The 22219-nt window shown below is 41.2% G+C and overlaps 1 protein-coding gene across 6 annotated transcripts in view; it reads right to left on the bottom strand.

Moving 5' to 3' along the window:
- kif13a (kinesin family member 13A) overlaps positions 1-22219 on the bottom strand; it is a 273571-nt gene that overhangs the window by 168735 nt on the left and 82617 nt on the right. For all 6 annotated transcript variants that reach the window (XR_010020777.1, XM_063069892.1, XM_063069895.1 and 3 more), the window contains exons 3-4: positions 12832-12844; positions 10378-10438 (exon numbers count right to left, since the gene is read on the bottom strand). Coding sequence is in view for 5 of the 6 variants with exons in the window: in XM_063069892.1 (XP_062925962.1) it covers positions 10378-10438; positions 12832-12844 (74 nt within the window). In the remaining variant the exon portion in view is untranslated. The remainder of the gene's footprint in view (positions 1-10377; positions 10439-12831; positions 12845-22219) is intronic.

Below are 22219 nucleotides of genomic sequence, written 5' to 3'. Positions count from 1 at the left end.
CATCCTCTTTCTTAATATCTACATGCTCAAGCTTTTCAATCTGCTGCAAGTCATCACTACAATCACCAAGATCCTTTTCCAGAGTGAATACTGAAGTAAAGTATTCATTAAGTACCTCCGCTATTTCCTCCGGTTCCATACATACTTTCCCACTGTTACACTTCATAGGTCCTATTCTCTCATGTCTTATCCTCTTGCTCTTCACATACTTGTAGAATGCCTTGGGGTTTTCCTTAATGCTGCCTGCTAAGGCCTTCTCATGGCCCCTTCTGGCTCTCCTAATTTTCCTCTTAAGCTCCTTCCTGTTAGCCTTATAATCTTCTAGATCTCCAAAATTAACTAGCTCTCTGAACCTTTTGTAAGCTTTTCTTTTTTTCTTGACTAGATTTATTACAGCCTTTGTACACCACGGTTCCTGTATCCTACCATAACTTCCCTGTCTCATTGGAACGTACCTATGCAGAACTCCACACAAATATCTCCTGAACATTTGTCACATTTCTTCTGTATAATTCCCTGAAAATATCTGTTCCCGATTTACGTTTCCAATTTCCTGCCCGATAGCCTCATAATTCCCCTTACTCCAATTAAATGCTTTTCTAACTTGTCTGCTTCTATCTCTCTCCAATGCTATTGTAAAGGAGATAGAATTATGATCACTATCTCCAAAATGCTCTCCCACTGTGAGATCTGACACCTGACCAGGTTCATTTCCCAATACCAGATCAAGTACAGTCTCTCCTCTTGTAGGCTTATCTACATATTGTGTCAAAGAAACCTTCTTGAACACACCGAACAAACTCCACCCCATCTAAACCCCTTGCTCTAGGGAGATGTCAATCGATATTTGGGAAATTAAAATCTCCCACCACGGGAACTCTGTTATTATAACACCCTTCCAGGATCTGTTTCCCTATCTGCTCCTCGATGTCTCTGTTACTATTGGGCGGCCTATAAAAAACACCCAGTAAAGTTATTGACCCCTTCCTGTTCCTAACTTCCACCCACAGAGACTCAGTAGACAATCCCTCCATGGCGTCCACCTTTTCTGCAGCCGTGACACTATCTCTGATCAACAGTGCCCACCCCCACCTCTTTTGCTTTCCCCCCTATCCTTTCTGAAAGACCTAAAACTCGGCACTTGAAGTAACCATTCCTGTCCCTGAACCATCCAAGTCTCTGTTATGGCCCCCACATCATAGCTCCAAGTACTGATCCACGCTCTAAGCTCATCTGCTTTGTTCACAATACTCCTTGCGTTAAAATAGATACATCTCAAACCATCGGTCTGAGCGTGTCCCTTCTCTATCACCTGCCTATCCTCCCTTACACACTGTCTGCAAGCTTTCTCTATTTGTGAGCCAACTGCCTCTTCTCCAGTCTCTTCAGTTCGGTTCCCACCCCCTAAAAATTCTCTCCCCAATAGCCTTAGCAAACCTCCCTGCCAGGATAATGGTCCCCCTGAGATTCAAGTGCAACCCGTCCTTTTTATACAGGTCACCCCTGCCCCAAAAGAGATCCCAATGATCCAGAAGTCTGAATCCCTGCCCCCTGCTCCAATCCCTCAGCCACGCATTTATCCTCCACTTCATTCTATTCCTACACTCACTGTCGAGTGGCACAGGCAGTAATCTCGAGATTACTACCTTTGCAGTCCTGCTTTTCAACTTCCTTCCTAAATCCCTGTAGTCTGTTTTCCGGACCCCTTCCCTTTTCCTACCTATGTCATTGGTACCAACATGTACCACGACTTCTGGCTGTTGTCTCTCCCACTGCAGGATATTGTGGACGCGATCTGAAACATCCCAGACCCTGGCACCTGGGAGGCAAACTACCATCCGTGTTTCTTTCCTGCGTCCACAGAATTGCCTGTCTGACCCTTAACTATAGTCCCCTATCACTGCTGCCATCCTCTTCATTTCCCTACCCTTCTGAGCCACAGGGCCAGACTCTGTGCCAGAGGATCAAACATTATCTCAACCTATATAACATCAGGATGTTATATGTTTTAATCAAATCCCCTTTCAATCTTCCAAACTGCAGTGGACAGAAGATTAGCCCACCGAATCTTTCCTCATTTTGTATAATAAATATATTTTTGAGAAATCAATCATTTTTGTAACTGTATTTTTTTTAAATAATGGAAACCTTAAATATTGCTGGGTTTCTGTACACATTATGTCATACTCTTAAAAAAATGGAAAAGTAATAGAGTACCATTAATGTAATGTCATGTGTTCCCTTGAAACTTCTTTCCTCATGATTTTCAACAGAGTAATTCATGACGGGAAAGCAGCAATACACAACCAAATTAGCAATGACCAACTTTAAACATACAGATTAATTTATTATCCTAAAAAAAATTTCATGTGATTTAGCTAAATACCAGAGTTCTTTGTTGTCATGGTAATCTCGCAGAAACAAAGTTGTTTAGCACTCTGTTCTCTCCTTACCGCCCCACCCCCTCTTGCCCCAATCTATCACATTCCCTTACAGGCCAGTCAGAGCTTTGTTTGAATGGCATAAACATCTAATTAGTGCTCTGCTGCTCCATTTCCACTGCTGAATAGATTGATTTCACCAAGTGCAAGTCAATCTGCATCATCCAGTGGTTACATTTTCTAAATGATCTGCCGTTCCGCTCAGGAAGAAACACATCAGCTCAGCAAATCCCTCATTAACAATCGCAGCACGTTTCTTTTTAAGTGGAAGCTGAGCAGTGTCAACAAAAAAATGTTGAAAAGACCCAGCCTCTAAACACATTCTAAACTGTACTTCAATCTCTGTAAGAGCCAGCACATATTTCAACTACTTCTTCCAAACACCTCACATAACTTCAGTAAATTATGCAAGGAAAATGCAGTGAAAGCATTGCTTCATCTATAATTCCTGAGCTAGAGCCAAGACGGCAAAATCTGGCATCCTCAAAAGGCAACACAGGACAGAAAAAATTCCTTAAAGGATCGCAACAATCGGGATTCATGTTTTTTTTAAATTAAATGTTCAGTTATATTTAAAATGCATCAGATTGAAATAAATATAGCACTTGCAATGGAAAGTCATCTTTTCCATAAGTAATTGGCACAAAGCAGAAATATTCTGTGACATCATTCTAACACTGAAGAAAAAAAAGATTACAACAAAGGAACCCGAGTATCTATGGGAATGGGAACTCTCCCAATAATGCTGATCACAAGTGTTCAAGATCACAATCAGTTATTGTGATAAAAAGTAAAATCTACCCTAATTCTTTGCATATTTTTCAAGCATGCCAATTGGTTACTTTCCAAAATTGAAGGGGCATTGAGGAAATAACTAGAAATGATCCCTTGGTTTGGGGGTGCACAGTAAAACACCAGTATCAACCACAAGGCAAAATCAAACATCTGAAATCTCATTTGTTGGATGTGTTACACTTGTGATGGCAGGCCAGATCCACTTTCCAGTACATCGCTGAAGCAGAATTCAACGTGCGTCCAAGCGATTGCCAACGAGTTACAGGAGAAGGTGCAAAACCCATCAAAGACCAGTGATCTCACTGCAATTACAATCCAGTTACTGAAAATGAGTGGCAATATTCCACAAAGTGTAACAAAATAGGTTGACTGCCATCCAAGACCCAAGGTCTCACGCCCTTGATCGATGCATGACCATTTGTAATAGCACCAATACTGAAATCCAGCACTCAAAATATTGATGGTCAAGACCAGAAGACACAGAAGCAGAATTTGGCCCATCGAGTCTATTTCATCACGACCAATCCATTTCACTCTCAACCCCATTTTCCTGCCTTCTCCCCATAACCGTTCACACCCTGGCTAACCAAGAACCTATCAACCTCCGCCTTAAATACACACAATGATTTGGCCTCCGCAGCTGCATGTGGCAACAAATTCCACACATTCACCACCCTCTGGCTACAGAAATTCCTCAACATCTCCATTCTAAATAGAAGACCCTCTATTCTGAGGTTCTGCCCTCTGGTCCTAGACTCCCTCACCACAGGAAACATTCCCTCGACATCCATTCTATCTAGGCCTTTCAACATTCAATAGGTTTGAATGAGATCTCCCCTCATTCTTCTAAATCCCAGCAAGTAAAGGCCCAGAGCCATCAATCGTTCCTCATACAATCAGCCTTTCATTCCTGGAATCATTCTCTTGAACCTCCTCTGAACCCTCTCCAAAGTCAGCACATTTTTCTTAAATAAGGGGCACATACCTGCTCACAATACTCCAAATGAGTCCTCACCAGTGCCTTATAAACACTCAACGTTACATCCTTGATTTTATATTCTAGTTCTCTCAATACACTGTATTTGCCTTCCTCACCAACGACTCAACACGCAAATTAATCTTTAGGGAATCCTGCACAAGGACTCCAAAGTCTCTGTACACCTCAGATTTTTGAATGCTCTCTCCATTTAGAAAATCGTCTATACTTTTATTCCTTCTTCCAAAGACCCCAGCAGTGTAGCAATAAATGTAACTAAGTGTCATATAGTGACTTTCAAAAGCAGCCTGTTTAAATCAAAACCTGCAAAAAGACCAAGATGTCTCTACTACCCAATAATAGTAGCCTGCTTTTTAACCAATGAACATTGACCATTACATCTTAATGTTGTAACGTTAACAACACCCAATAAGACTCGAAGACCAAAATCTGTAATTACTCATAACATGTAAAATTAACTGTTTGGCCTTAATACTACATTTGTTTGCTGGCAGCCTGCATTAGGCATAGACATCAAACCAGAATGTTGCCTTTACAACAGCCTGCATCCATTGCATAAACAACAGAAATTGAGCCATTCAGATCAACCTCAAGAAATGCACAGGAATTGGAATAACTGGGAATAGAAGGGCCTGCACAGTGGTGCAGCTAATAGAGCTGCAATCTCACATCTCTTGACCACTGTGGTCTACATCTAATGGAGCATGCATGTTCTCTTTATGACCAGCGGGGTTACCTCCTGGTGCTCCATGTATCCTCCAACATCCTAAGGCCTTGGCAAATTGCCCGTAATGTGTAGCTAAGTGTTAGATTCAGGGAGGAGTTGATGGAAATGAGGGGAGAATAAATAGCGTTTGTTTGATGGTTGGTATGGGCTCTTGGGGGCAAAGTGCCTGTTTCCATGTTATATGACTGTATCAAAAGTGAACATTCATTTGCTCTGTGCAATAACAGCCACTTACCATAACCATAGGTAATTTCTCAATCTCAGATTGGAGTGAACACATTTTGTCTTGGAACAAAGTTACAAATTGGCGCCATGTAACTCTGGAGGTAGAAGAGATAGTAGATGCTGGAAAAAGGAGCAATAAACCAATGTTGTTCTGCTGTTTAAGAAAGGCTCTGAAAATAAACCAGGAAATTATAGGCTGGTGAGCCTGATATCATTCGTGGGAAAGTTATTTAAAGGTATTCTAAGGGAACGGATATATGTATTTGGATAGACAAGGACTGATTAGGGATAGTCAGCATGGGTTCATGCAGAGTAGGTCATGCCTAACTTGTCTTGTTGAGTTTTTCAAGGAAGTTACCAGAAAAGTTGATGAAGACAAGGCAGTGGATGTTGTCCACATGGACTTCAGCAAGGCATTTGACAAGGTCCCACATGGGATGTTGGTCAAGAAGGATTCAGTCACTCGGCATTCAGGATAAGACCATAAGACAAAGGAGCAGAAGTAGGCCATTCGGCCCATCAAGTCTGCTCCGCCATTTTATCATGAGCTGATCCATTTTCTCCTATTTAGTCCCACTCCCCTGCCTTCTCACCATAACCTTTGATGCCCTGGCTACTCAGATACCTATCAATCTCTGCCTTAAATACACCCGATGATTTGGCCTCCACTGCTGCCCGTGGCAACAAATTCCATAGATACACCACCCTCTGACTAAAAAAATTTCTTCGCATTTCTGTTCTGAAAGGGCGCCCTTCAATCCTTAAGTCATGCCCTCTCGTACTAGACTCCCCCATCATGGGAAACAACTTTGCCACATCCACTCTGTCCATGCCTTTTAACATTCGAAATGTTTCTATGAGGTCTCCCTTCATTCTTCTAAACTCCAAGGAATACAGTCCAAGAGCAGACAAACGTTCTTCATATGTTAACCCTCTCATTCTCGGAATCATTCTAGTGAATCTTCTCTGTACCCTCTCCAACGTCAGCACATCCTTTCTTAAATAAGGAGACCAAAACTGCCCACAGTACTCCAAGTGAGGTCTCACCAGCGCCTTATAGAGCCTCAACATCACATCCCTGTTCCTATACTCTATTCCTCTAGAAATGAATGCCAACATTGCATTCGCCTTCTTCACTACTGACTCAACCTGGAGGTTAACTTTAAGGGTATCCTGTATGAGGACTCCCAAGTCCTGTTGCATCTCAGAACTTTGAATTCTTTCCCCATTTAAATAATAGTCTGCCCGTTTATTTTTTCTGCCAAAGTGCATAACCATACACTTTCCAACATTGTACTTTATTTGCCACTTCTCTGCCCATTCTTCCAATCTATCCAAGTCTCTCTGCAGACTCTCCGTTTCCTCAGCACTACCGGCCCTTCCACCTATCTTCGTATCGTCAGCAAACTTAGCCACAAAGCCTTCTATTCCATAATCTAAATCGTTGATGTACAATGTAAAAAGAAGCGGCCCCAACACTAGATAAGGTAGTAAATTAGATTAAATATTAGCTTTGTGAGAGAAACCAGAGAGTGGAAGTAGATAGTTTTTCTCTTACTGGAGGCCTTTGACTACTGGGGCCCTGCAAGAATCAGTGCTGGGTCCCTTGTTGTTTGCCTTCTATATCAATGATCTGGATGATAATGTGGTTAACTGGATCAGTAAGTTTGTGGATGACACCAGGATTGGGGTGTACTGGACGTGCGGAAGATTGTCATGGCTTGCAGTGGGATCTGAACAAGCTGGAAAAAATGGGCTGAAGAATGGCAGATGGAATTTAATGCAGGAAAGTGTGAGGTGTTACACTTCTGTAGGACCAACCAGGGTAAGTCTTACATAGTGAACGGTAAGGCACGGAGGAGTGCGGCAAAACAAAGGTATCTATCTGGGAATACAGGTCCATAATTCATTGAAAGTGGCATCACGGGTAGATAGGGAGGTAAAGAAAACTTATGGCACATGGGCCTTCATAGATCAAAGTACTGAGGACAGTTGGGATGTTACGTTGAAGTTGTATAAGACATTGGTGAGGCCTAATTTGGAGTATTCTGTGCAGTTTTGGTCACCTACTTACAGGAAAGATGTAAATAAGGTTGAAAGAGTACAGAGAAAATTTACAAGGACGTTGAAGGTCTGGAGGACATCAATGATAAGGAAAGATTGAATAGGTTAGGAACTTATTCCTTAGAACGTAGAAGATTAGTATGGGAATTCCATCTATAAACCTGCCATATGCAAATGAGTATTTGCAAGAGTAAATGCCAGATAAATGCAGCAAATCTGACTCGCTGACATTCCATAAGTAGGGTTATAAGACAGTTTGTACCATGAATTTTAAATGTAGCAAGGCTAGTCACACTGCACTGTACATTCCTGCCCATTTTGGTGTGATTTGGTTTCACAACCAAAGTGAGACCAACTCACATGACTGAGACATCATCCCAGAGGCTAGAGATGAAAATTGCATTACATCTTTACTTTGACTTTTAGAAAGGCAAGACGTAATTTTTAAATTAGCAAATAATGTAACTCATTATTTATATAAATAATTTCAAATTTACATAAATCATAAGCCTGTTAATTTCTATGTTGGCATACAAGTGACTGACAAATGTGAATTAACATCACATAACTCTAGGTCTGAAATAAATATTCTCTCCCCTTTACAGCTTCTTTATACTTTTGCATTAAGTGAGCTAATTTACACACAATTTAATTTTGATAATGGCTTTATAAATGTTATCTCTGAACACTCAATTTCATATTAGGGTTTGGACTTTAGTGGCCACAAATGTGGATTGAAAGGTTACAAACACCGTAATCATATATACAGTAATACTTCACCATGTTCTCATTTCATGGTTCTTTGATCACAATGTATAACCACTTCTGAGATAGCAATAACAGAAACCGAAAAATCCCATTGAACAAAACTAACTTCTCCTATTTTGCTTGACCACTTGTGTAAACTCTGTGCATGATATGTGTGACTATCTGCACAGTTGGTTAACATAATGGTCCAAGACTGCTTACAAAGAGGTTGGAAAAGCTTACGGCTCTCCCAAGAAATTGCTTTGATGGACAGGAAGAGATCATTAAGTGCTGGAAGACTAGCCTCAACTTTGCACACATTGTATGTCTGAACCTGACATAACATATCAAGTTGGTCTTTGCCTGATTGTCCACCATTTTCATCTCTGCATAACTCTAAACTGGTCTCTTGATTCCATGTTATTCTTTTCCCCATGCCACTATTATAGGAAGGCAGGCCTCAACATTCCATACATCAAGAAGCTGTCTTTTCCCTGCACCGCTGGTTTCCTATCTTTCTCTACCTCAGCCTCGTTACCGCTTGGCTTTTAAGAGAATGATGGCTTTCTATGTCTCGAAATCAAAAAGATACAGAAGACAATCCTTCATCGCTAGATCCCAAGCTCAAGGAGGAGAAAAATAACTGCAAATTAGTAGCTTCAGATACCCAATGTCATCTAATTGACAAAGCAAAATTCTATGGATGATTGAAAAATATAATAAAAGAAAATACTCAGCAGCTCAAGCAACTGCAGAGTAAAACAGATTCCCATTTAAGGATGATGACTTTGGAACTGGATCATCCTCCTCAACATTAACATCAAGTTGGATCTGTAATAATTCCATTCTTCACATTCCTTAACTCTAGTGGGAAAAAAATCTATTAATCTTAGATTTACATCGACTAATTAACCTAGCATTAAGCGCTATCTTCAGTAGTTCCACCTTCTGCATCAATTTTATTTCTTCAGCTCTGTAAGAACTGGCTCTACAAACACAAATTCTTTATCCCCCAACAAGCAGGAATTTTCAACTATCAACTTAGATTCCAGTGGTATTTTGATAACTCCAGTGACATAACTCTTTATCAATCTAAATCCAAGGGAATATAACACTAATTAAGCAGTTTAGTAATCTTGATTTGCATTTGTACATTCTAATGTTTTTGTGATCTGTGTACATGGACCTGTGTGCCTCTTTCGACGTCCACTGTTTGAGTTGATCAACAAGGATTCAAAGGGCCTTGACTTACAATCAAATTCTCCACCACTTTTACCCATTCACTCATTCTATTGTGTGCTTCTTTCCAACTCTGTGCTGCTGTCCTCATTGCTTACAATGCTGGCTATCATTGTGTTGTTAACAAACATGGATACTTAGTTTGGCTTCTCATCACTCATGTACAGAGAAAGTATGTAGCTGCATGATTACATGGAAACCTGCCAATGTGAATACACGGTCATTGATTCAACAATGTTTCCTGCCACTCCAGTTTCCCAAGTAGGTGCACCCTTCAAGACACAATATTAAATAAGTTATCAATGAGTTAAAAAGACTCCCAGAAATGTGACATGTCATGAGCCCCAAACATCTGTCCTTCCCTTCTTCATAGATACTGCCTGATCAGCTGAATATTTTAAGAATTCTCTGTTCCAACTTCAGAATTCCAGCAACTACAACTATTTGCATTAAAAACATGCAGCTGTTCACTAATTCCATGATGTTTCAAAGATATTAACATGCTGTCCAGCATAAGCAACCTTCTCACAGAGCTAATTTGAAGCTGTTGACCTGAGACATTCATTCTACCACACAAATGCTGCCTGATATTTTACAGAATTTCCAGCATATGGTTTACTTCTTTCAACCATCCCCATGAGTCCTGGAAAACACAGATGTGGGTGTTGCATGAAGACAACACTTTACAGAGCTGGGATAACAACTGTGCTTCAATCATCACGGGTTCTACTGCTATGTTAACAATGAGAAATAGATCTTCAGTTCTCAGGAATTTAAAGCTTTCATTAAAAAAATTTATATAAAAAAGTAATTAGTGTACAAAACCAAGTAGCAGACTGTGAGACTTACACAGCACAGAAACAAGCCCTCAGGCCCAACAAGTCAAATTACAAACCCTGAAAAAATCCCATTTTATTCTCCTCACATTACCCTCGACTTCCCCAAATTATTCCACTCATCTACCCCACATTATCCTCGACCTCTCCAAATTCCACCACCTGTCTACCCCACCTTATCCTTAACTTCTCCAAATTCCAGCACCCACCTACACATCTATGGTAGCCAATCAACCTGCAAGTCTTTGGGTTATGGAAGGAGATGGAGCAAATGGAGGGTTGTTTTCCCCACAGAGACAGGCTCACCTGCATACTTTGTTTTGTTGTTTTCATCCATGGACCAGAAGCAATGGTCAAAAGCAAAGACCTAGATAAAACAAATATCAGATTCAACTTTTACACATGTATTACTCGAGAAACATATCACTGAATATTACAGCCTTTGATGATTTTCCACTCCTCCCTCCGGAAAAGGGAAAAAACTCACAACACAGCCACAAACAGACAGACCACAGTACGTGTGCTTGCAACACTGTGATCAGCAGCACTGGGGCTCCACAGGGGACTGTCTTGTCTCCCTTTCTCTTCACCATTTATACCTCGGACTTCAACTACTGCACAGAGTCTTGTCATCTTCAGAAGTTTTCTGATGACTCTGCCATAGTTGGATGCATCAGCAAGGGAGATGAGGCTGAGTACAGGGCTATGGTAGGAAACTTTGTCACATGGTGTGAGCAGAATTATCTGCAGCTTAACGTGAAAAAGACTAAGGAGCTGGTGGTAGACCTGAGGAGAGCTAAGGCACCGGTGACCCTTGTTTCCATCCAGGGGGTCAGTGAGGACATGGTGGAGGATTACAAATACCTGGGGATATGAATTGACAATAAACTGGACTGGTCAAAGAACACTGAGGCTGTCTACAAGAAGGGTCAGAGCCGCCTCTATTTCCTGAGGAGACTGAGATCCTTTAACATCTGCGGGATGATGCTGAGGATGTTCTACGAGTCTGTGGTGGCCAGTGCTATCATGTTTGCTGTTGTGTGCTGGGGCAGCAGGCTGAGGGTGACAGACACCAACAGAAACAAACTCATTCGCAAGGCCAGTGATGTTGTGGGGATGGAACTGGACTCTCTGACGGTGGTGTCTGAAAAGAGGATGCTGTCTAAGTTGCATGCCATCTTGGTCAATGTCTCCCATCCACTACATAATGTACTGGGTGGGCACAGGAGTACATTCAGCCAGAGACTCATTCCTCCGAGATGCAGCACAGAGCGTCATAGGAAGTCATTCCTGCCTGTGGCCATCAAACTTTACAACTCCTCCCTTGGAGGGTCAGACACCCTGAGCCAATAGGCTGGTTCTGGACTTATTTCCTGGCATAATTTACATATTACTATTTAACTATTTATGGTTTTATTACAATTTATGGTGCAACTGTAACAAAAACCAATTTTCCCCGGGATCAATAAAGTATGACTATCATGAACCAGGAGAGGAAATTAATTGGCATGAAAAATACTAAAGGTCTTTCAAACAAATTTTATTCAGGCACTTAATTTAGAAAAAACAATATGCCATTTGCCAGCCAGAGCATAATTACACTTTGTAGAATAAATTATTTGATTAAATATACAAGATTATATGGCATGAAGGAAAACTGAAGAGTTCGTATACTTCTTAGCCACCAAATGCAGTGAAACCAGCATGGCACTAGCCTGCTACTAATAATTGGCCTGAGTATTTTGATATGTGAATGTAGTGCCAAATTGAAATATACCTGGAAATAACTCGGAAAAAGCGTTGATGGTCGGGTTGAGTTGTTCTGCAATCCTGGCAATCTATTTGCAAACATTTCATCAGCATACGAGGAAACAACATCAGTGCGCTGTAAATTTGTGGCGCGTTCCCCAAATGCTTGGCCTTTATATACTTATCAATCAGCTGATTGGTCATCATTACAGAAACTCAATTGTAATGTAGGGAGGGGGTCGCGTCACTGATTCATTGAGTGGCGAACTCTGTGTGTTAAGGTCTGGAATTTTGCCCACATTAGCTTATAAATAGGATTGGGGTCTACGAGTCTGCAGATAATGTCTCCTCGTATGGTGACAAGACGTTTGCAAATGAATTGCCAAGATCAGAGTGAAATATATATCTTCAGTTTGTTCTTTGAAGAGAGAAACTATCTTACCAAGTAAGCAAGATGTCAAATACCTTGGTCCCTTAGTCTATTGGTGCTACGGGACTCGAAGTTCCCCTCACAATTAATTTCAGAACAGGACACATTATATGTGAGCTATAAGACAAACAACTAAATTATTCAATTTTGGTATGATGGGGATAGAGGGAGCAAGTTAACAACTATTTTGGTTAAATTTAATCTCTTTCTTAAATTGGGCAGTGTGACTTTTAACCTTAAGCCTAATGAGTGTAGATGAGACGTTAGTGAAATATCTCATTTAAAGATTTTCAATAATGAGTCATTTTTTAGAATCTCATGTAGTAGGGATGAAAAAGTTAAAGTTACTTATGAAACATACTTTAAGCAATGATTTTTTAAAGACTGGTAATAGTTTTGTTTCTTGACTGCCTTATGGTTTGTCCAATTAAATACTAATTTCTTATCTGCAAATATCTGCAAAGTATGTAACCAAATTTTTTAAATTTCAAAATTAGCCATACAAACATTGTCTCATTTGTGTACAATACTTTATTTCTTTTAAATCCATCACGCAGAATGCATTGAATTAGCTGACGTACCTTAGGCACTTTCCTTTTACAGCAGGGTCAGTCGATCAGAGCAGAATGAGTAGTGTTAGGAGACACATCAGGCATCCATCACGTCACCCACAAGGATTGGGGGGGGGGGAGGAGAAAAAGAGAAAACAAATTTAATTGCCAGAACATTCAGCACAGAAGACCACTTGACAGCCAAGCACTGTCATTTCTGACCCATTCCTTTACAGGTGCAAAAGAAATACTTTGCAGAAAACAGATTTAGTTTCATTATTGAATTCGAACAACATTCTTTGCAATCAGCCAAGATGAATACTAGGCAAGATGTAACTATTTAAAGGAAAGAGATTTGCAGCCAAAAGTAAAGACCTGCAGATGGCAACTGATCTACATCACGGATTTTGAGATACTGATGAATTAGTGATTTATAAGTTCCATATAGTTTTGAACATAGAAATAGCTCAGTAAACAGCAAATGCACTTAGCTAGCCCATTACCAAATCATATCTGAACTCTTAATGCACACCAATCTCATGTATTCCTGATTGTAATAAATAGACCACATAATTCATATATGCCATCGATTGTAAAAGTTTAAATTATTATTGTATCAAAAGTACCAGAGGTATCAAAGATGTGTTTTCACATTGGTCAGACTAAGTAGTTGGTCAGCATTATCTATTCTGAAATGATGCAGGTCAAAAGTAGTCACTGTACTGTACATGCAAAAGTAACAGAATTAAACTGATGATTTAATATAGATCATTTATTAATCTAGGAATTTTTCTTGTAGTTGTCAAAGGAACTCGAACTAGTTCTGAAGAGATGGCACAAAAAAAGTCATAACTTGCGTGAATTTCATCTAAAGAAGAAACACCATTCTTAAATCCATTCTGTTTTAAGCTAGTATTTTTCTCAATAAAAGTTGAGAGTCATCGGATTTGTAGCACGGGGCAAAAGAGGAAACGTCTACCATATTGTCTGCATCACAGCAATCAAATCACATCTGGGAAAATAAGCTCAAGCTTAAATTAAAGTATGACAAATGATGTATATTAAGAAACAAATTTAAGGACGTCAGTCAGACTGAAAAAGCCTTACAGCACAACTTCTGTGGTATTGACAGCACAAATAACACGGTGCTGTAAGAGTAAATAAAACTGTATATGCTCCGAAACAAAAATACAATGCTGTCAAGCAACATCGGTGGAATGAGAAACCAGTCAATATTGTGTATCAGTGACCCTTTCTCAGAACAGGAGGGACAGTGGACAGTATACAGTTTCCAATGCAGGGCAGAGGAGGGGTCTGGGGGAGGAGGAGGGAGACAAGACAAAGGACAAAATTTGGAGACAAGTTAAAAGGTGATAAGGAGTATGGATGCTGACGGCTAGAAAGGGCATTTTTAAAAGAACTGCAGAAGAGGAACAAGCATGATAATGGGAAACGATGAGTAAGCAGTTTACCCAAAGTTGAATAGCTTAATGTTCATTCTAGATTGTTGTAAAATGCCTAGACAGAAGACCTAGGCCTCACTATCTCCTTGGGCAACTGGATCCTTGATTTTCTCATTTGCAAACCCCAGTTAGCTCGGACTGGCAACAGCACCTTCTCCACAATCACCATCAACACAGGTGCATGGGCTTAGCCCCCTGCTCCACTTGCTTTATACTTATCACTGTGAGGCTATGTACAACTCTAATTCCATAATAAAGTTTACTGATGACACCACTGTTGCTGGACAAATCAAAGGTGGTGATGAATCAGCATATAGGAGGGAGATTAAAAACCTAGCTGAATGGTGTCACAATAACAAATTGTCACTCAACGTCAGCAAAACCAAAGAGCCGATTATTGATGACTGAAGTAGTAAACCAGAAGTCCATGCGCTGGTAGCATCAGGGGATCAAAGGCAGAGAGTATCAGTAACTTCAAATTCCTCAGCATTATCATTTCAGAGGATCTGTCTTGGGTCCAGAATGCAAGTGGTGTTACAAAGAAGGCACAGTAGTGCCTCTACTTTCATAGATGTTTGCAAAGATTTGGCATATCGTCTAAAATTCTGACAAACTTCTATTGATGTGTGGTGGAGAGCATACTGACTGGCTGTACCACACCCTGGTATGGAAACAACGATGCCCTTGAATGGAAAACCTGACCAAAAGTAGAGGATACAGCCCAGTCCATCACAGGGAAAGCCCTCCCCACCACTGAGCACATCTACATGGAGCGCTGTTGCAGAAAAGCAGCCTCCATCATCAAAGACCCCCACTATCCAGGACATGCTCTCTTTTTGCTGCTGTCATCAGGAAGGAGGTACAGCATCCGTACGTCCCAATAATCAGGCTGCTAAACCAGAGTGGTACCTTCACTCACCCCAACCCTGAACTAATTCTACAACGTATAGACTCACTTTCAAGCACATTACAACTCATGTTCAATATTTACTTAATCCCCACAAAATGCTGGAGGAACTCAGCAGGCCAGACAGCATCTATGGAGAAGAGTAAACAGTCAACGTTTCCGGCCAAGACCTTTTATCATGTCCAGCATTTTATGAAGGCAGTCTATTATCTGTTCTCGGTGTCTGCGCTGATTTTATTCATTGTGTACCCCGGATGAATTCCTGTGTCGGTAACTATTTGGAACTAATGCACAGTTTTATAATATTGTAGTACTATTGGGAGTGCTCTAATTTGTTCACTTAAATACGTAATTTGTTATTCAGTTTGTTTTTTTTAATACCTATTTCCATGAAACCGCGGCTAATAGGAGCAGCTGCTTAACCGGGGCAAAATGTAGTGGTTCCAATGTGTCCCAATGAACCAGAATCTACTGTATATGCTGCCACATCTGTACTTTGAAGTTCTTACATTGGGCTTCACCATGGGATTGGAAGCAGCCACAGAAAGGGGTAATAAACTAACTGCTGGAGGAACTTAGCAGGTCAGGCAGCATCTGTGGAGCGAGAGGGATACTTGACATTTTGAGTCAGGACGCTGCATCACCGAACAGCAAATGCAGTCCAAATTGGAAAAAGTGCAAGTGATTGTTTGGACCCTGAGATGGTGAGAATAGACAATGTTGTGCATCCTCTTTTTGTACAGAAAAGTGCCAAAGGATGGCGAGTGGTGTGTGGTAGTGGCAGAGTGGACCCCAGAGTCATGAAGTGAGCAGCTTTTGTAAAATGTGACTGGTGATGGGGTCATGTTGGAGATGACCAGGATTGATTGTAAATATTTTAAATTGAGTAAAGAATTAGTACCCCTTTCCCTGCAAGCAAAATTTTGTTAGTTGAGCAAGTCAAAACTATTGTCACTGATTGCACAAGGCTAAATAAACTATGAGCAGAAGCAGAAAAACTAAAAGGTCTGTATGAAGCTGAAAGGCTTTAGTTCCTCACCTAACCCAAGATGAATTAACTTTTCATAGCAGCGGCTCCCTTGAAACTCACTGTGTACTCACTTTGGGATGCCCGGCACTTGCAAACGACGGTACAAAAAACTCTGGTTAGACAATACTTGGCTAACTGTAAAAAGGACATTTGAGAGGGTGCAGAGAAGATGCACCAGGGTGCCGCCCAGATTACAGAGTGTGTCTTATGAGGACAGGTTGAGTGAGCTAAGGCTTTTCTCTTCAGACCGAAGGAGGATGAGAGGCGACTTGATAGAGGTATGAGGGCCTCCGTTGGTCTGAGCTGACCATGGATATTATGTCCTAGCTTTCTAGATTTGCAAGCCTGGGTAGTACAATATGGAGGGTGAGCTGTAGCTTATGTAGCAAGCTACTCTTCTCCACGCATCTGATGAACCCAGAGGAATGCAGAGTCCAGCACAATTTGGTACCAGAAGTTGCCAGTCAACATTGAACTCAATGTAGGACTGCCTCAGAGGTGTACAAGATGATAAAAGGCACAGATCGAGAGAATAGCCAGAGACTTCTTATCCCACAGAATGGAAGTGGCTAGTACAAGGGGGCATAATTAAAGGTGATTGGGGGAAAACATAGAGGGAATGTCAGAGTTCAGTTTCTTTTTATACAGAGTGGTCGGTGTGTGGAGCACGTTGCCGGGGGTCGTGGTAGCGGCAGATATATTCGGGACATTTATGAGACTCTTAAACAGGCGCATGGATGAAAGTAGATTGGAGGGCTATGTGGGAAGTAGGGTTAGACTGATTTTAGAGTAGATTAAAATGTCAGCACAACATTATGTGCCTAAGGGCCAGTACTGTGCTGTACTGTTCTACATTCCTTGTAATCCTGCCGTACTTTGACAGACTTACCTTTAGCCATCTTACTGGAACTCATGAAAATCAACAAAAAAAAACCTACAGAAAACAAAAATAGAAAATGCAAGAACCCTCAGCAGGTCAGGAAGCATCTATGGAAAAAGAAATGGAATTACAGGTGTCCCCCCGCTTTTCGAACGTTCGCTTTACGAAACCTTACTGTTAAGAAAGACCTACATTAGTTACCTGTTTTCGCTAACAGAAGGTGTTTTCACTGTTACGCAGCGCACAAAAAAAGCAGCGCGCGATAGAAAGGCAGCGTGCAAAAAAAAAAAGCAGCGCGCGCCCTGAGCAACCGCTCTCTCCCGGAGTCGGAACGGCATTCTCGCCGGCATTGCCTAAACACGTGCCTGTGAGCAGCCGCTCTCTCCCGGATTCGGAACAGCATTCTCGCCAGCATTGCCTAAACACGTGCCTGTGAGCAGCTGCTCTCTCCTGGATTCGGAACGGCATTCTCGCCGGCATTGCCTAAACACGTGCCTGTGAGCAGCCGCTTTCCCCCGGATTCGGAACTGCATTCTCGCCGGCATTGCCTAAACACGTGCCTGTGAGCAGCCACTCTCTCCCGGATTCGGAACGGCATTCTCGCCGGCATTGCCTAAACACATGCCTGTGAGCAGCCGCTCTCTCCCGGATTCGGAACTGCATTCTCGCCGGCATTGCCTAAGCACGTGCCTGTGAGCAGCCGTTAGCAAGATGAGTTCTAAGTTATCAGAAAAGCCTAAAAGAGCTCATAAGGGTGTCACACTTAGCGTAAAACTAGACATAATTAAGCGTTTTGATCGTGGTGAACGAAGGAAGGACAAAGTGAGTTTGGCTTGTGGAAGCTGACGAAGATGATGTTGAAGAGGGTTTGGCACCCCATGACTGAGAACTGATAGATGAAGAGCTGATGCAATTGGAAGAGGAAAGGATAATAATCGAAACTGAATGCAGTAGCAAACAGACCAAAAGTGAAGTCGTCCAGGAACTGAACGTGAAGCAACTGCGTGAGATTTTCACTGCAATGATAAAGTACGACTTTAACTTTGAAAGGGTACATCGGTTTAGGGCATATTTGCAAGATGGTTTGAGTGCTTGCAAAGAACTGTATGATAGAAAAATGCGTGAGGCTAAGCAGTCAAGCAAGCCTTCCACATCAGCCACAGCAGACAACAAACCTCGACCTTCGACACCGAGGCAGGCAGACATAGAAGAAGATGACCTGCCTGCCCTGATGAAACAGACGTAAAGATGACACCCCAGTGTCCCATCACCCCAACCCATGGGCCGCAGACAGATACTGATCCACGAAGAACGCAGCGGTAGCCAGGAGGCACCCAGCACATCTTTAAGAAAAAAAGCCAAAGTAAACAAGCTAATTAATTAGGTGCCGTCCGGCACGTAAATGTCGGCCCAGATCAGAGGCAATTGCCGATTGCGTCGCCTCTGATCTGGGCCGACATTTACATGCCAGGTGGCACTTAATTAATTAGCTTGTTTATTTCGGCTTTTTTCTTGATGTGCTGGGTGCATCCCGGCTATCGCTGCATGCTTCGCGGATCAGTATCGGTTGGCGGCCTGGAGGTTGTGGTCCATTGCACCACCCCGACCTCCGAAGACTCAGCCTAACACACCATCATCAGTGCGCTCTGCGCTGTCCCAATTCCCATAAGTGATACTACACTGTACATACATTATTTCTACTTTATATAGGCTGTGTATTTTTACGTGTTATTTGGTATGATTTGGCAGCTTCATAGCTTAAAGGTTACTGGAGAGAGTGTTTTTGCCGAGAGCGCTTGTGTGAGATTTTCGCTACGGAGAGCAGTGCAGGCAATGATTGTAGAAAAGTATTTCTATGTTATATAGGCTGTGTATTTATCATATCATTCCTGCTTTTACTATATGTTACTGTTATTTTAGGTTTTATGTGTTATTTGGCATGATTTGGTAGGTTATTTTTGGGTCTGCGAACGCTCACAAATTTTCCCATATAAATAAATGGTAATTGCTTCTTCACTTTACTACATTCCGGTTCATGAACCGTTTCATAGGAACGCTCTACCTTCGGATGGCGGGGGAAACCTGTAATATTTCAGGTCAAAGATCCTTCGACAGAACCGGTTCTAAAAAGTGTCTTTAACTCTTCCTCTTTCTATCGATGCTGTCCGTCCCGCCGACTGCCCCCATCTTTCTGCTTGATTGCTGGAATTCCTTGCCACCTTCAAGATACAGCCAAAATGTCTCCACAGTCATCTTTTATTGTTACTTTTGGCTCCGTTCAAAATTTTCCTTGCAAACACAATGGTAGAAGATTATCTTCATCAAAATTGTAATGCAAGTTAATTGCATCTGCATCTAAATGCACACATTTTACAGATGACGAGCTGAGATCATATGAGTAGCATAATAAACAGAGGCATAAGGAAAGCCAAGTCACGCCAAACTTCTCTAAATCTTCAGCGTGACCCTGTCTGAAAACTATCCAATTCTGAGCACTAGACTTTAGGATGCTGTCTGGGAAAGCCGGAACACCAGATGTGACATGACCACCAGGTGGATATCCTAATGAAACATTTTGGTTTGGGTTGCCCAGACCAGGCTCGACACTGTTTAGAACTTCATCCAATGTGGGACAATTGCTTAATCATTATGGGACGAGAAAAGCATGGTTGAGATTGTTATATTTATAGCAATGGTGAAGTCAGGAATGGAAAAACTGAAGCATTCAGACACATATCAGATTCATTTTGACAAGCCTACATTTCCAAAGCCTTAAGGCAGGGCTCAGTGAAGATTTGGTATACCAGAGCAGGGGTACAGGAGTACTGATACAAGGATGATAAATGAGGGTTTATTCTCCTGAACAGTGAATGCAGATTTGACATTTCAGTTCCAAATACGAAGTTGAATGGTCTTGACAGAAATAGGCAAGATGGAACAACATTGGTGCAAGTTCTATTATAATAACAAATAGGTACAAGAACATGGACAAAGGATCTAGAAATATGAAGTAAAGTAAACTAAAGTAATATAATAATTTTTCCCTTGGGCCCCAGTGGTCCAAGGTAGAGTGATGTTCTGGAGAGAACACAGGAATCAGAACCCCACGACCCAAATGGACAACCAGAGATTTCCAAACAAATTAGATAGCTGATTACTGGTTTTACTGTGCAACTAACAAGGATTGATCACTCATTTTTGTTGATTTGCTTCTACCATCAGAACTCAAAATAGTGGCTAAGCTCAACCAAACATTATGTGGAAGTTATTGCATATCAGCTGTGGCCCAGGTATGTAGCAAAAGAAGAACTGCAGCAATAATTCCAAAAAACGCAAAGTGAAAAAATAGTTAAGAATGAAAGTACTCCTGATAAAGCGAATGGTAAAAATCAACCCATCTTAGAGTTGTATTTTTTGTATTGTCCAATATGTTGGTTTTTCTAAAATTGTTCACCAATCAGGAAGCAATTAATTAGAAGTGTTCCATAGGATTATTTTCCTTTGAAATTTTTGAAAAAAGGCAAGTTAAAATATGCATACACAGACTTCATCCACAATGCACTGACCAAAAATGTAAGTTTCTTAGGAATTATAAAGTTGTTCTAGTAAGTGAATTCACCATTAAAAGTTCGCCGCATTGCTTCAAAGTATGGAATCATGCACTTCAATGCTTGAAACTAAGGTGCAAGAAACAGCTTAGACAAGCCAATGCTTAAATAGTACAAAAATATTTTGCACTTAAATAGCAAAATTCTGCGTTCTACCTTGCAATTTTCAAGAACCTTTGTTAAGAAAGAAAGCTAATGGATTACTATCAGTCCAGAGATTTCCGAGTCTAATGTCTGGAATGGAGATGTTAAACTTTGAGCAAAGTTGAATGAGCGAGTTTGTATCCACCGAAGGAGATTTTATTAAAACACAAGATCCTGACAGAGTGGACATGGAGAGAATATTTAGATGTAGGTAATCTAGAACTCAGGGTCATTCGTTGAAAATGAAATGTCAGCCATTAAAGATGGAGAGAAGGAAATGTATCTTCTCTCAAATGAAACCAAATCTTTAAGACATGGCTTTCAATATCATCTGAGGAAGGAACTTTGAATATCTTTTAGGAAGAGCTAAAACGGATACTTGCTCAGCAAGGGAGCAAGGTAATTATAATCAGCTCAGCTATTAAATAGCAGAGCACACTGAAGACGCCAGGTGGCCATTTCCCTGCTCCTTCTCTGTACCTTTGTTCATTGATACCCAGCCTTATTCACAACTATATCGTTACAATGGTCAGTAGCACAACCACATCAAATTTGCCACACATTTTCCTCAAATGTCACATTAAGTTGTGGAACAATACCAGGAACTACATCAAGTACTTTGCACCCATTCAGAACTTTTCCAACAATGACAGTGTCAGCATATAATATTTGGGTAACATTCTGGCACACAATGATGGGATGCTGTAAGGAATACCATGATCTCTTAAGTGGGAGAAATTTCTTTCAATTGACTAATAGTTCAAGAGCTACTGGTATTGTGTGAACTCCAACAAAGCCCTGGAGATCCAAATTATCCAGGATCTGAGGATACTTATCAATAGGTGGATCTACTCCTGTATTTTGGAAGTGTCCCAACAAATCAACACTGATTCAATGTTGATTCGAACATGTGACACACACTGACTGACCGAGATCACACAGAATTATATTTTACCAAAACCGGGTGGTCTATAAATTGTCAGCAAGCTGACAGATAGACAATTTCCACCTGAGTTCTGAAACAACAAGCATACTTCATTAGAAAAATGCAGAGCCAAAGTCTTGATAGAGTTCTTAAATTATCTTGTTCTCCAAAACCAGCACTTTCAAATGGTGGAAACAAGCTTAGTCTGCAGACATTGCTAAAGGAAATGTCACCATCTCAAAGGTGATCTTTCAAAAATAAATGTGTTTATTCTAAGCAAGGACTAGGTGCTGTGACCAGACTGCTCACCTTTTGAGATCACAAAGCCGAGGAAAGAGAACCAGGTCGAGACAACAGAGACTTTTGGAGAAGAGGAGTTTGGTGGGTAATACCGTTCCGATTGACTGGAAGTGCACTGAGAGCGGTAAGCGTAAAGGAGTTCAGTGCTTACTGATCTGGTT

This window comes from Mobula hypostoma, chromosome 17, assembly GCF_963921235.1.
Source record: "Mobula hypostoma chromosome 17, sMobHyp1.1, whole genome shotgun sequence".
Taxonomy (NCBI): Eukaryota; Metazoa; Chordata; class Chondrichthyes; order Myliobatiformes; family Myliobatidae; genus Mobula; species Mobula hypostoma.
The sequence above is the reverse complement of the archived record's forward strand: the minus strand, read 5'-3'. Positions and strand labels throughout refer to the sequence as shown.